Source organism: Neomonachus schauinslandi, chromosome 11, assembly GCF_002201575.2.
Source record: "Neomonachus schauinslandi chromosome 11, ASM220157v2, whole genome shotgun sequence".
Lineage (NCBI taxonomy): Eukaryota > Metazoa > Chordata > Mammalia > Carnivora > Phocidae > Neomonachus > Neomonachus schauinslandi.
Window position 1 is genome coordinate 110,114,250 of NC_058413.1, and position 15,290 is coordinate 110,129,539.

The following is a 15,290-nucleotide window of genomic DNA, read 5'->3' on the forward strand; positions in this document are numbered from 1 at the left end:
TCAGGGTCGTGGGAAGTCTGCTTGAGATTCTCTCCCTCTCCCTCCGCCCCTTCCCCCACTCATGCTCTCTCGCTCTCTCTAAAAAAAATTAAAAATTAAATAAAATAAATTTAAAAATAAATTGAATGGCATAGGAGATTGAGTAATTCATGCTGCTGGAGAAGCTGGGATCTTCAGGGACGGGCTGTAGTAGTAATAGCTGTGTTTGCAGCTGTGTGAGTTGATCCGTGGGAGAACTGATCTTTGTTAGTATTTTTATTGTCGTGAACATCACTCAGGGAAATTAAATAGAAGTAAATTTAAGATTAGTGTAATAAGGAAAGAGAGGAAATTTGATTAAGCCTTTCAGGTTTGAAATTAATGTGGAAGTTTTCAGGAGAAGACAGGAAATGGTTTTTGGTGATAATGTCTTCTAGTTGAAGTATGTCTACTAAAAATAATGTTAGTTTTTTGTTGGCTGAAAGATTGATGAATGGTGAGAGGTGGTGAGTAATCACTGGGAAAAACCCAAGGAGTTTGGAATATGCATAGAAGGGTGAAGGAGAATTATATTTTATGTTTTGTGCTCTAAGGTTACGGTCAAGTGCTGGAATGAGAGTGGAGCCCGTTAGACCCTAGGTAGCAGGCATCCTTACGTGAGGAACAGTTGTTGGGGTCATGTTGTGAGAAATAAAAATCCAGCAAAAATTCTTCCTTAAGGCACTTCCTAGTGTGGGTCAGGGGAGCATTATTTTCACCGATTGGAATTCGCATCAACCAGCAAGGTTGTCTGAGCAGGGGGAAGAAAGTAACTGTGGGATTAGACAGCCGCTGGGAAGCAGCAAACTTCGCAGGGCTGAGCGCTCACACCGGACAGGACAGTTCTGCTCACTGGTTCTGATGTGGGGGGTTCTCCCACCACCAAGCAATTCTCAGAGTCTAGCTGCGTGCCCTACGACTCCACTCAATTCTGGCGCCATCCACCCACCGGCACATAACGTCAGCCGACCCCATAGGTTAAGGGCTCCATCCTACAAGACTGCCCTCCACTTTAGAGGCCAATTCTGACTGACTGGCTGTAAATCACGTTCCCATGAACTCCTCCTTAGGTTTGACTGGTTTACCAGAGCAGCTTACAGAACTCAGGAAACCAGTTTACTCACTAGATTAACAGTTTATTAGGAAAGGATGTAACTCAGGAACCACCATATACAGAGATGCCCGGAACAGTGGATGGGGAAAGGGAGCGAAGCTTCCATACCACCCCCCCAGGTGCAAATCCCCCACATCTGCACATCTGCATGTGTTCACCAACCCAAAAAATCCCCAAAACCCCCTTCTTTGGGGTTTTTATGGAGGCTTCATCACAGAGGCATGACGGATTAAATCATTGGCCATTGGCGACTGATCCAACCTCCATCCCCTGGCCCTTCCCTGAAGGGGGTGAGGTAGGTGTTGAGACTGAAAGTTCCAACTCTCTAATTACCTGGTTGGGCCCTCAGGTAACCAGCACCCCCCCCCACAGCAGGTGCTTTCCAAAAGTCACCTTGTTAACATAACAAAGGACACCTTTGTCCCTCTCATCACCGGAAATTCCAAAGGATTTAGCAGGCTCTGTGCCAGAAACCAGGAGGAGGACCAAATATATATTTCCTATTATAAATCACAATATCACAGATGTGTTAGCAGTTTTGATAATTTAGCCTGTGGAGTAAAAGTCTGTAAGGAAAGTCCTACCTGTAATGCTAGTCTTCTTCCAATAATGAGGTTGTAGGAAAGGGTCAAGCTTTAAGCCCCCTGTTTTTTGGATGTCTTGTTCATCGTTTAAGTGATCAGTAACAGATCCACAGCATATAAATAATATGGATTCAAAACATGTCTGTGTGCAGAAGTGAACAAATGCTGGGTATGGTGGTTACTATCAGTAGTAACCGTGTAGCACGGAGATTACTCTTGTGCCCAATATCGGCGGCTGTAAGAGGTGCAAAGGAGAAAGGCGACAATCTTTCCAGTGTCATTTTGGGTGAGAGCAAATTGCCGTACACAGCGTGGTAGAGCAGCTAGACAGGGTGTTAATGTCTGACTAGTTACATTATTTCCTGTCATTGGGTAGGAAGGAATTAATAAAAAGACACCTGCTACAACTATTGTACTCAAATGAAGTAAAGCTGAGACCGGCCCTGGGTCTTCAGTGACAAAGGGAGGTCTCGGGTGAAAGCCAAATTGGGCAGATTTACCAGTTGCAGCTAGACAAAGTACAATTAGTGGAATGAGGTCGTGATTAAGGTCAAGTATGCGGACTTGTTGGAAATCTCATGCATTTACTTTAGATAGCCTCTTCTCTCCTGGTACTCTGGCTCGCAGGGAGCATGGGGGCTGTGTCCATGACTAATTGCTGGGGTCACTTCTTTTCTTGGAGGAAAACACATTCCAACACTCATCCCTGTTCCTCTCTTTACCAGGACAGAGCTCGTTCACACCAGAATAGGCAGCGGTAGCTCAGGAATAGTATGTCTGAATACTTTTTATTCCTTTTTCTTCATTGGAAGAGTGGTCACTGGGCCCATATGGGGGGGGCCAAGTCCCACTGTAGTGGCTGGAGATATAAAGAAGGATCAACACTCACCTTGCCTTTGCACACCTCAGTTACATAAGGGAGTGAGACGTTCAAACACCTTGCCATCAACCTGTGTGCTCACACGACCTCTCTGTGTACATGGGGAGAGAGAGAGAAAGCTCTCTGGAGTCCCTTCTTATAAGGGCACTAATCACATCAGACCAGGGCTCACATACTGGTCCCATCTGAATATCACCATCCCATCACTCTGGGGGGAAGGGCTTCAATATATGAACTGGGCGGGGACACAGACCTTCAGCCCATAACAGAGTAATCACATTTTTCAACATCTATTTCCTTCCAGATTATTTTTCTGTATAGAGAGATACAGTCTAAGTACGAGAGGGGATTAGGGATGTCCGCAAAAATGGGATTTTATGAGATGTGCTGATTTATAAACTCTTTTGGCTCAGCAATATCTCATATTTCCATGTCAATGAGTTTTATTTGTATTATATAGATGCATATATTATTCAATGAGTAGATACATCATCACGTGTTCAACCAATCCCATACTTTTAAGCATCAAAACTGTTTCTAATTTTTAAAAATTAGGAACAGCTTGAACTCAATCTTCAACAGTGGATGGACATCCACTTTTCTGAAATGTTTTAGAGCAGAGCCCGGAACCCAGGATTTAGCATCAGGCTCAGTTGGCTTAAATCCTGGCTGTGCTTCTTACTGAGCAGGTGACCCCGAGCAAATAATGTGTCAAACACACAGTGAGCACTCGATAAACAGCAGGCGCTCTATTTAGGAATGAGAATAGGACAATCTGTACAGTGGATTAAGGTTTAGAAACAACTTGAAGTATTTTTTTATCATTATTTGTTTTTAATGATCTTTATGGAGACTTATTGATTATTGACTTCCTTTCTCTTATTAGCAAAAAGTAAAGCAAAACAGAATTGGTAGGCATTGACCAGGAGTGATAGGCAAGGCGCAGAGCAGGTGGACCCTGGAGCCCAGGAGCTTCACGCGGGGGCTGGTGGTGTCACCTGTCACCTGGCCCAGACTAGCACAGGGAGTGCTCCTTCCACGACCAAGAAATGAGATGCTGGCCGCCGTGTAGCACGGAGATTACTCTTGTGCCCAATATCGGCGGCTGTAAGAGGTGCAAAGGAGACCGTGAAGTCAAAGATATTAGGCCCTTATGTACAATTATAACTGATCTCTTTAAAAAAGCAAAATATGTTTAAAACCCCTCTGTTATCAAACTATGAGCAATGGCTAGCGGCCACTTGGCCGAGTCGTGGCTGAACATCCTGAGGGTGGGAACAGGAAGGGATCCACAGGGGCACGAGACGCAGAGAAAGGAGAGGTCAGGAGGGAGGGACGCGGCGACATGAGTGTGTTCAGCCTGTCGCCCAGCTCAGGCTGCTGGCCCCCACAGAGGCAGGGAGTAAGGAGAGATCCCCTTTTAGCCCCAGGTCTGCCGCCCACTCCCCACGGGCCCATGGGTCCCTCTCCATCCTCTTTGGACTGAGGCGCTCTGATGTCACAGGGCTTCCCTGGGAGCAGGACTTACTGCGATGAGCACTCGGTTATCACACCCTCATGAGGGCCCCATGAGGCAGGGATTTCTGGCCCCTTTTCACAAGGACACGGAGCTAGGGAGGGCTGGGGCTGGGACCCACGTCCACACTAGGACACGCCAGAGCCCGAGCCCCCCACACCCCGGCTCTCCTGCCTCCTGAGGTGCCATCCGGAGCCAGGATCCCATGCTCTGTAGCTCTGATCCCCAACCGGCCTACACCAGAAAGTCCCCAAGTGCTGGCAAAGCCTGGACAAAGAACAAAGAATTCTTTCAAGCCACAGCGACAATGCAATCCGTAGATGGCTGGGAAAGCTCGGGGTCTGGCCTGGAGTTCCCCGTCACCAACAATAGCCTGTTGAGGAGACATTCCCATGCGTGGGCGTCACCTGCACATAGGGTGTTTCCAGAGCAGGATGGGGTGCAGCACCTTTCCCAGTCACCGTGAGACCGCGGCCCGCTGTCCACCGCACGTAAAGGTTCATGGGTGCATTCCAGCTTCCAGCGTTGTGTTTGAAGACAAATGGGCGTCAACTACAGTAAGTTGAAAGTTGCAAATACCTACCACTTACATGGGCCTGTATCTGTATGTTGGATCCACGTACATTCGTTCTTTCCAGTAGATAGGCAGGTAGTACGGTCGTCTCCCATTCCCCAGGCCGTTAGGAAGACGAGAAGCAAGTTGATGATGATCGTGGGTTTTACCTGATTGAATTTTACCCATAAAATCAAGCGTATCACAATCAGCAATAGACCTCAGAGGTGTAATAGCATTTTGCACATGGAATAAGCGTAAAGCCTGTGTCCAAATCCTTCGTGTTGGAGAGAAGAAAGGTGCGCCCGTCTGTGTCTCAGCCTAAGGTGCTCCCGCCAGCCTGGTCTTCCGGGTCCCGGTCCAGAGCCGATCCTGTCACTCATACAGATCAGCTCGCCCTGCGCTGGGACGTCCGGGGCGAGTAGTGCCTTTCGACTTGAATGAACTCAGGCCTTCTGATGGGTATGCATTTGAGTTTGTGGGGAAAGCACGGGACGGCGGGTCCTGTGCTTGGGCCTCACCTGCCGGTCAGGTAAACAGCCACAAGGAGAAGAAAGTTCTTAGACCATCTGGGTGTCTCAAACATGTTGGATAGGCTGGTCCACATTCTGTTTTCCCCTCAAAATATCTGTCAGTTGCTAATGGTCACATTTTGCAAGATGTTATGTATCTTCGATCAGCAAGCAAAGGAAAGCATTTTTAAGGCTTGGCAGCTAGCAAAGGAAGATGAGGATGAAATGGTCCTGAGCGAGTCCCCAGCAGGACTTAGAGGCTCATTTAGTGCAGGAAACAGTGCAAAGGAAGAGTCAAAGAGCAGACAGGAAAGCCAAGGAGGTTTACTGGACACATACAGAAAATCTCAGTGTTAGATGTGCTGCATTCAAGGCGAAGACGATTCTAGCAGGTTCTACAGAAGCAGGCTGGTGCTCAGGGGGGCGCTCACAGCTGGAGGCTTCACAGGTTATAGAACCTCCCATGTGGAGGAGGCAGGGAAAGATCTGAAAATGGACTCTAATAATAATAACTGGCATTTCACGGTCACTTACAATGTGCTGTGCATTGTGCTGAGCATTTTCCCGACACTCCTTTAATCCAGTGGTATTTTCCCCAGCTGGAATTTTAACCCACTTGACATGGGAGACAGAATCCCTTAATGGAGCCCCACATAAATCAAGGAAAAGAGGATTTCTTTTCCAAAGTGATCAGTCCTGGAGGGCTCTGGGGTGGCTCAGTTGGTTGAGCATCTGACTCTTGATTTCAGCTCAGGTGGTGATCTCAGGGTCGTGGGATTGAGCCCCGTGTCAGGCTCCAGGCTCCGTGTCTGGAGGGAGGCTGCTTGAGGTTCTCCCTCTCCCTCTGTCCCACCCCCTGCTCATGTGCGCTCTCTCTCTGTGTCTCTCTCTCAAATAAATAAATCTTCAAAGTGATCAGTAGTGGAAAAGGATGCCGGGGCCATCAGACTGAGGACAGAAGAAAAGGGACAGACTGGCCAGGATGATTCCCATGTGTCATTTCAGAGGAGCTGTGAGGAGGGAGTCCAGGGCCTGAGGAGTGAAGCAGCAAAAGAGCCGAAGGCAGGGAGTGCATGGAAATGGTGATACGGACATTCACCTGAAAGTTGTGTTAGTAACAAAGAGAGGTCCGCTTTGATCATAGCTGGAACGGGCAGCAGGGTCCGAGCAGGAGTTTCCCAAACTGGAAACTACCTGGACATGTTGGGAGACAGGACTAGGAGCCGGTGGAGAAACGGAAATGCAAGGGGCCGGGGGAAGGAGGGACAGTACATCAGTCACTCCTACTCCTGGACAGGACCTTTGGAATCTGGCATTTTGCAGGGTCCACGGGTTTGAGCAAAGCCTGCACAACGGAGGGGGACATCATCCTCCTTCTGTCTCCTGGGGACGTGTCCCTTCTGGTTTTAAGATTGTGTCATGGAAAGTCAACAAGTGGCACTGTATTTGCTTAGACTGAGTCTGGGTTATATGTTAAGAATTCAGACAAAGAGGCAGAAGGTGTATTACGACCCATGATTCATTGTCACCTCCTCTGAGCTCCCTCCTCCTGGCTCGGGATGGGGCCCTTTACAGGTTATGGCCTATTCACAGGGGCGCCCACAGTCTCCTCCAGTGGGATAAACAATTTAGGCATGCTAGGCACAGCTCTGACTATTTTTAAGCACTGCCTACATTTGGGTTTTTAATTCTATAAGCTGTGTTTTTCTGGGGCTCAATGAGATGAACGATACATGTTTGATTTCTTGGGCTCTAACGTCTTCTGACGTAAGGGGGTTAGTGAAACCCCCAAAACAAGTGCGTGTCAGTCAAGGATGTGAGTGTTTGTATTTCAGAGTTTCCAGTGACAAAAATTTTATATCAGTGAGGCAAATTCAGAAAGAAACAGTTCTGTTGATAAACTCCAAGTTTTACCTATCACCAATCAATACATTTGTAGAGTGAAAACATGCCTTTCTACAGTATCTACAAATTAGTTAAGAGTAGTCAAGAGCTTATAAGACACTTTCAGATGCATTGTCTCAATTCATGCTTCGAAGTGTTAGCACATGTTATTAGTATTCTCACTTTTATTGGACAGAAGGAAACGGAGTCTCAAAAATTGAATGACTCACACAAGGTCCCACATCCAATGATAAAACCAGGTTTCAAGCTCCCAGTGGGAGATAAGCAGCAATTCCACTGCAAACCTCAAAAACAGAAAGAAGAGAGATCCCTCCTCCCCCTGAAACGAGGGCACGGGATGAACGAGAACAGAGTCAAGGAGAGTAAAGTGTTGAAGATGATGAACCGTGAAGGTCCCCGCTCGGCTCCTGCTGAATCCCCCTGACGGTCCAGCAACGAGGAGGTGATGGCCTCCTTCCACAGGTCGGGGGTGAAGATAGTTGGGCACAACACGGGAAGAATGGAAGTTCAGCAACTGTGGGTCACGTCCCCAGGTGTGCCGGGCGCCCAGAAAGCTGGAGGACAGAAAGACGGATAATCATGACCCTGCCTCAGGTGAAGGCTACCAGCGAGCTAGTCTCAAACTTGAATTAGCAGCTGTTCTTTGAGAAAAGGGAATGAAAATTTCAGGGAATATGAAAATCGGTGATCTCATGAGTTCCTCTCACTCCCTGGCACCCATTCATTGAATCAACAAGTATTTATTGAGCCCTGACTGTGTGCCAGGCATAGCGTTGGCTCCTGGGAGCACGAGATAAACAGTCCAGCTAAATATATAATCAGCAGATCCCCTACTATCAATAGGCGCCATTGTTTCGCCCTCCTCATCAAAGGTCAGATGACAGACTCCCAATAAAGTGTTCACTTATTTCCGTGACTGCTTCCCACACACCCTGGAGCTGCTCTTTTCCAATAGGTTCACAGATTGGTTTTCTTTTTGCTTATACTTTAAATCCATTTCCAGATGTATTAGGAGGTTACTTGCTATACTTGGGGTTTTGGGGTCCATTTCAACTCCTATTTGTAATCTATAGCTGCAAGCTTGTAAATCCTCTGGGTACGTGTTCTGGTGCTTCATTCCCAACCATTAGTACTGAAAATTTTCCCGATTACAATTTCTTCTGGAACTTGCACAACGTTCCATAAGTGATGGATAGTATTTATTTCTACCTTATGCACACAGTTTATACATCTTAATACGTCGTAACACTGTTTAAGCCAGGGTCCCCTGACTTTGGCACTACTGATACTTCGAGGCAGACCAGTCTTTGTTGGGTTGGGTTGTCCCGGGCATGGAGGCATGCTGAGCAGCTTCCCTGGTTGACCTCTCCCTCTGGAGGCCGATAGAACAACTGTCCGCAAACATGGCCAAATGTCTCCGGGGCACAAAATCACTCTGGGTTTAGAATGACCGCTCAACTTCCCCTTAGTCTTCACAATGCCTGCAATGCCTTAAATCAGGGTTGATTTAGAAAGGAATTTTAGATTCTACCACGTGTGAAAAGTTCCAAAAGCACACTTTCGGTTTGTGGGTGCTCTTCATCACTACATTTTACCACCTCTCCTACTGAGTCACTCGGGACATCCATGCCCTAACTTCTGATGAAAGATAGGGCTTACGTTTGCCTAGAGCCACCTGTCGATTTTTAAGTGAAAAATGAAAGCCAATATTTCCCTGCGTTAGGTGCCCAAGGATAAAGTGCCTGGAAGTCTGCCGTACCTCATCAGAGACGTGATTCAGACAGAGCCTCCCCTGCCCGGCTTCCTCACCTCCTCACCCCCACCACCGCAGTCCCCAGAAACGCACCTGGGTGCCTGGGTCAGCATCCAGCACAGTGATGTGAAGAGTCAGCATTTCAGAACCATGTGCTGAATTAAGTGAAAAACACTCGCTTTATAGATTTCTCATCAGGTTCCCAATTAATGCATTGTTATCAAAAATCAGATGACAGGCTATGGACGTGATGCGTTTATCCATTTTCGTTACCCAAATCTGTGGGGTTCCCCAACCCCATGCTCACGCTGTGGTGGCAGAGAGGAAGGAGAAGGCGAAGGCGGTCCCTCATGCCTTCAAAAAGCCTAGATCTGAGGACGGCAGTGGGGGGGGGGGGTGGCAAATTATGAACACAGAAAAGCAGAGATCGCAAGGCTGGGGCAAGGCTGGGAATGAACAAGGAGATGAGATCAGGTGGAGATGAATATCGAGACAGCTGCAGTCTAAGCCGGCTCTGTCTGCCCCTAACCAACAGACGACCTTTGGGCCCACGAGCCTTCCTGAGCCTCGGTGTTCCATCTGTTAGCACAGATATTCTAGAGCAGGCTGTGATGTGTAGGGCGTGGGGCGAGCCACTGCACCTGCCACGGGTGCCTGCCACCGTGTGTATCGTGTATGGTGGGTGCCCAGTCAGTGGGTGGGTAAGTCCTAGGCAAATTATAATGTTTAGAACGGACAGTATCTAGCTCTATGGCACTTTATGGTTTATAATCACTTTCCTATGATTCTCTCCCTGGATCCTCGGAACAACCTCACGAGACAGGCCAGGTATTATTATTTGCATCTAAGAGATGATAAGACTGAGCTTGGAGATGCCGGTCAGAGTTAGAACTCAAGTCTACATCTCCTAAAGCACGATGTGCTTTTCCTTCTGCATCATGATGCCGTGTAGGGAACAAAGACATATCTCTCTCCATAAGGCTCTTTCAAAGTCATCATCAGCTTACACGGCCCCACCTGGGACACCTTCACCAAATCCCCGAATGCAGTGGAATCTCCCTCCTGTGGGATATGCTCTGTGTCCGCATCCTAAACCTGAGAATGTGTAGCACTGGTCCTAACTGTCTGATTATAATCCTAACTCCTGAATCACGTACCTGTCTGAATCCTAACTGCCGTATCACGTACCTGTCTACACTCCTGGGCTGTAAGCTCCCCAAGGCAGGACCAGGGTCTCGTTCAGCGTCTCATCTTTGATGTCTACCACAGTCCCCTGCTGATAGGCACTCCATAAATATTTGTTAAATTAACTGAACAGGAAAACTCAACGTAAGATGGAGGAGTTCCTACACTAACTACCTAGAAAATTAAATGTCAAAATTTATTGTAGTTTCCCTGTCCACAAATAATTTTATGTATAGAGTCTACTTTCTACAGAGTCACGTAAACTTCTCATATTTTATAAAAATGATTTTCCCCTCCAAAATTCAAAATGGACCCCATGTACACTGAACATTTCAGCCCCTTACCTTTGTAATACTGCCACAGTGTTATGGAAATAATTTTGGAAGAGCGGATGGATGAGTCGCTAAAACTTGAGTTAATTGGTGTGTACCAGATTTTCTGTTAACTAGCCATCCATTTCAAGGATACAAGCCCTTTCAATAGGTAAGTATTCAATAGATAACTTTCAATATAACTGATAATTGTGAATGTTCTTGCTGGCTTTATTGGGAATAATTTGCACCTCCCAACCACAAAGATTTGGTGCAATTGTAATATTCATAATGTCCACCAGGATGGTATTTTATCTTTGTGAGTTTTTAGTTTTTAAAAGATCAGAATAGGAAAAGGACATCTGTATCAAGGGATACCTGGAATTGGAAGCTGCAGAGCTTAAATGTGTGAAACACCGGGGTTATCTCCTTGCCGTATCCCTCCATGTTTTGAATGTCCTTAAGTAAATGAAGGAAAGCGGATTGCAGGGAGGCTCAAAGAACAAAAAGGGAAAAGAACTATTTACTAAGGTGAAAAACTCATGCTCTCCTTAAAAACAAGGCAAGGGCACGAGGCACTGAGAATGATCCCCGCAGTGTGGCTTGCAGAACACATCGGTCCACGCCCCGCTCAAGATCTAAATCAACCCCTGCTCTTGTGGATTGCCCAACAGGATTTTCTGGCGTCGGCAGGTTCATATGATGGCGGGGATCCGGCCCAGCACCATTACCAGCTCCTTCCCCCAGCTTATGTCCAACGTGGACGCAGCTTACGAAGTGTCCGACAGGGGCACCGCTTACTTCTTCAAAGGTACCCTACAATCCGTGAGGTACAGGAACGGTGGGGTGTCCAGCGTGTTGGGAACAGCTAGTACTGGGAGCATTCGGTCAGGGATCGTGGAGCGTGCTTGGGTCACTCCTCCTCAGGTCAGCCATGAAATGCCGCTCTGTTGTACTGTAACAATGGCAGGAAGGACAATGACTCTGACAATGTTCTCAGAGCCAACGCTCTGCCCTGGAGAGGCACCATGCTAAGTGACAGTGCCCAGGGGGGCTACAAACCTGGTCCCTGCCCCTCAAGGTGGCATGGCATGCCCCACTGAGAGCCTCTAGTCAACAAAAGCCAACACGGCACCCCATGTGAGGAGAACACCTGTGACTCTGCGAGGTGGGCATGGTGTCAGTCTCTGGCTCCAGCCCTTTACTATCAGAGTGACTTTGGGGAATTGTCTAACTGCTCTGAGCCTTCATGTCTTCCTGGGCTTATAAGTGATTATAGTAATATCAACCTCAGAGATGCGATGGTGGCTAGCCAATGGGCGTTATCCGATAGGTGGTACCTGTCAATTTTAGCTTATTTTTCCTGATGCTGGGGGATGAAGGTACAAGGCCAATGCCAGCTTACAAATCACAGCATTTGTCTATCACATGCCCCTTCTCTCCCATGCATATATATGAGACTGAAATGAGGCTATACACATGAAAAGTATCTTGAAAAAAAATAATGTGTGAAACTTAAGACCCAATTGTATCAAAATTATTACTTTGCTAAGGCATCACTAGAGATGTTTGCCTCCAGAGTAGTTTCAATTGAATAAAAGCCTATTCACTGGGTTGTAGCCATGGCAACTATCCCATAAACTACTTCCATTTGGGGTCCTGCATAGAAATCCTCATGAGTGAAGTACATCGCCGAGTGGTACAGAGTTTTTGTGAACTTTAATTTCTGTTTTCAGGCCCCCATTACTGGATAACAAGAGGATTCCAAATGCAAGGTCCTCCTCGAACTATTTATGACTTTGGCTTCCCAAGATATGTGCAGCGAATAGATGCTGCTGTCTATCTCAAGGATGTGCAGAAGACCCTTTTCTTTGTGGGAGATGAATACTACAGGTATGGCTTTTCTCCTCTTGATTGTCCAGATGTATTCAATGGGAAGAAAAAATCCTTTTGCAGAAAAGAATGCAAAGCAAGTTTGCGATAGGCCCATTGACTCCTCTTGGCCCCTGGGATGCCATTTACTCATGGTTGACACGGTCTCTAAGATATGAAACCACCCAGATAACTGAAGCATTCATTCATGAATCCCATTGTTGTTCTCTAGCACATGAAACATTCTAATCCTTCATGCATTTATTAACTGGACCTCCAGTGGCCTAAAAGAGCGGACACAGCATCCCCAAATACATTGCTAGCCACAGGGAATGCCTCAGGGTAAAACTGACTCCTTGTTACGTGGGTACCAATGCATCCCAGAATATTCTGTGATTTTGTGCAAAATGGATGCGGTCATGACTGTGGGGCTCTTTGAAGGAAAGTTCTGCTGAAAGGAAAAGCCCTTATTGCTAAGTCTTTTTATCCGACCCAGAATGTGAAGACTCTTCTTACCCAAAGTGGATCATACACAATTGTTCTGCAGACCTGAGTAAGGTGACATCTGTCATCCAGTCGCTGTGCACAGGGTCACACCTCATTCCACCCCCTGGGTTTCTATCCTTAACTGACTCATGTAGTCATCAAGACAGTATGGTACTGGCACAAAAATAGACACAGATCAATAGAACAGAACAGAGAGCCCAGAAATGAACCCACAACTATGTATCAATTAATCTTTGACAAAGCAGGAAAGAATATCCAATGGAAAAAACAGTTTCTTCAACAAATGGTGTTGGGAAAATTGGACAGCAACATGCAGAAGAATGAAACTGGACCATTTCCTTACACCACACACAAAAATAAATTCACAATGGATGAAAGACCTAAATGTGAGACAGGAATCCATCAAAATCCTAGTGGAGAACGTAGGCAGTAACCTCTTTGACATCAGAGGTAGCAAGTTCTTACTAGACATATCTTCTGAGACAAGGGAAATTAAAGCAAAAATAAACTATTGGGACTTCATCAAAGTTAAAAGTTTCTGCACGGAGAAGGAAATAATCAACAAAACTAAAAGGTAACCTATGGAATGGGAGAAGATATTTGCAAATACTGATAAAGGGTTAGTATCCAAAATATATAAAGAACTTATTAAACTCAATACCCCAGAAATGAATAATCTAATGAAAAAATGGGCCAAAGACAATAGACATTTTTACAGGAAAGACATCCAGATGCTCAATAGACACATGAAAAGATGCTCAACAACACTCATCATCAGGGAAATGCAGATCAAAACCACGATGAGATACTGCTTCACACCAGTCAGAATGGCTAAAATTAACAACAGAGGAAACAACAGGTGTTGGTGAGGATGCGGAGGAAAGGGAACCCTCTTCCATTTCTTCCAGGTTGCTATTTGGTGTCTTTTGTGCTTCCATACACACTTTAGGTTTAAGGATTGCATTTATGTAGATTGCTTTGGGTAGCATAGACATTTTAACAATACTTTTCTTCTAATCCATGAGCATGGAATGTCTTTCCATTTCTTTGTGTTTTCAATTTCTTTCATCAATGTTTTATAGTTTTCAGAGTACAGGTCTTTAAACTTCTTGGTTAGGTAGATTCCTAGATATCTTACTGTTTTTGGTGCTATTGAAAATGGGATGGATTCCTTAATTTCTCTTTCTGCTGCTTCATTATTAGTATATAGAAATGCAACAGATTTCCGTACACTGATTTTGTATCCTGTGACTTTACTGAATTCATTTATCTGTTCTAGCAGGTTTTTGGTGGAGTCTTTTGGGTTTTCTATATACAGTATCATGTTGTCTGCAAATAGTGGAAGTTTGACTTCTTCCTTGCAATCTAGATGAATTTTATTTCTTTTTGTTGTCTAATTGCTAAGGCTATAACTTCCAGGACTATGTTAAACAACAGTGGTGAGGGACACCTGGGTGGCTTAGTCAGTTAAGCAGTCAAAAGTCTTGATTTGGGCTCAGGTCATGATCACAGAGTCATGAGACTGAGCCCCACATCGGGCTGCTCACTCAATAGGGAGTCTGCTCAAGATTCTCTCTCCCTCTCCATCTGCCCCTCACCCCTAAAATAAATAAATAAAATCTGTAATAAAAAAAAAATAACAGCTGTGAGAGTGGACATCCCTGTCTTCTTCCTGACCATAGAGAAAAAGCTCTCAGTTTTTCCCCATTGAGGATGGTATTAGCTGTGGGTTCTTCATATGTGGGCTTTATGATATTGAGGTATGTTCCCTCTATCCCTACTTTGTTGGGGGTTTCTCTCATGAATGGATGTTGTACTTTGTCAAATGCTTCTTCTGCATCTATCGAGAGGATCATATAGTTCTTATCCTTTCTTTTATTAATATAGTTTATCACACTGATTGATTTGAGAATACTGAACCACCCTTGCAGCCCAGAAATAAATGCCACTCGATCGTGTTGATTGTGGTGAATAATTTTTTTAATGTACTGTTGGATTCGATTTGCTAGTATTTTATTGAGAATTTTTACATCCATCTTTATCAGGGATATTGACCTGTAGTTCTCTTTTTTAGTGGGGTCTTTATCTGGTTTGGTATTGGTAATGCTGGCCTCATGGAATGAATTTGGAAGTTTTCCTTCCTTTTCTATTTTTTAGAACAGTTTGAGAAGAATAGATGTTAATTCTTCTTTAAATGCCTGGTAGAATCCCCCTGGGAAGCCATCCGGCCCTGGACTTTTGTTTGTTGGGGGATATTTGATTACTGATTTCATTTCTTTGCTGGTTATCAGTCTGTTCAAGTTTCCTATTTCTTCCTGTTTCAGTTTTGGTCATTTATATGTTTCTAGGAATTTATCCATTTCTTCCAGGTTGTCCAATTTGTTGGCATGTTGTTTTTCATAATATTCTCTTAAAATTGTTTGTACTTCTGTGGTGTTGGTTGTGACCTCTTCTCTCTCATTTGTAATTCTATTTATTTGTGTCCTTTCTCTTGGCTTTTTGGTAAGTCTGTCTAGAGATTAATTTTATTAATTTTTTCGAAGAACCAGCTCCTGGTTTCATTGATCTGTTATATTGCTT

The 15,290-nt window shown here is 45.3% G+C and overlaps 1 protein-coding gene across 1 annotated transcript in view; it reads left to right on the forward strand.

Annotated features, from left to right (window-relative positions):
• MMP20 (matrix metallopeptidase 20) overlaps window positions 1-15,290 on the forward strand; it is a 47,358-nt gene that overhangs the window by 17,019 nt on the left and 15,049 nt on the right. Inside the window, exons 7-8 of the mRNA XM_021696474.1 lie at window positions 11,006-11,142; window positions 12,068-12,224. Coding sequence (XP_021552149.1) covers window positions 11,006-11,142; window positions 12,068-12,224 — 294 coding nt within the window. The remainder of the gene's footprint in view (window positions 1-11,005; window positions 11,143-12,067; window positions 12,225-15,290) is intronic.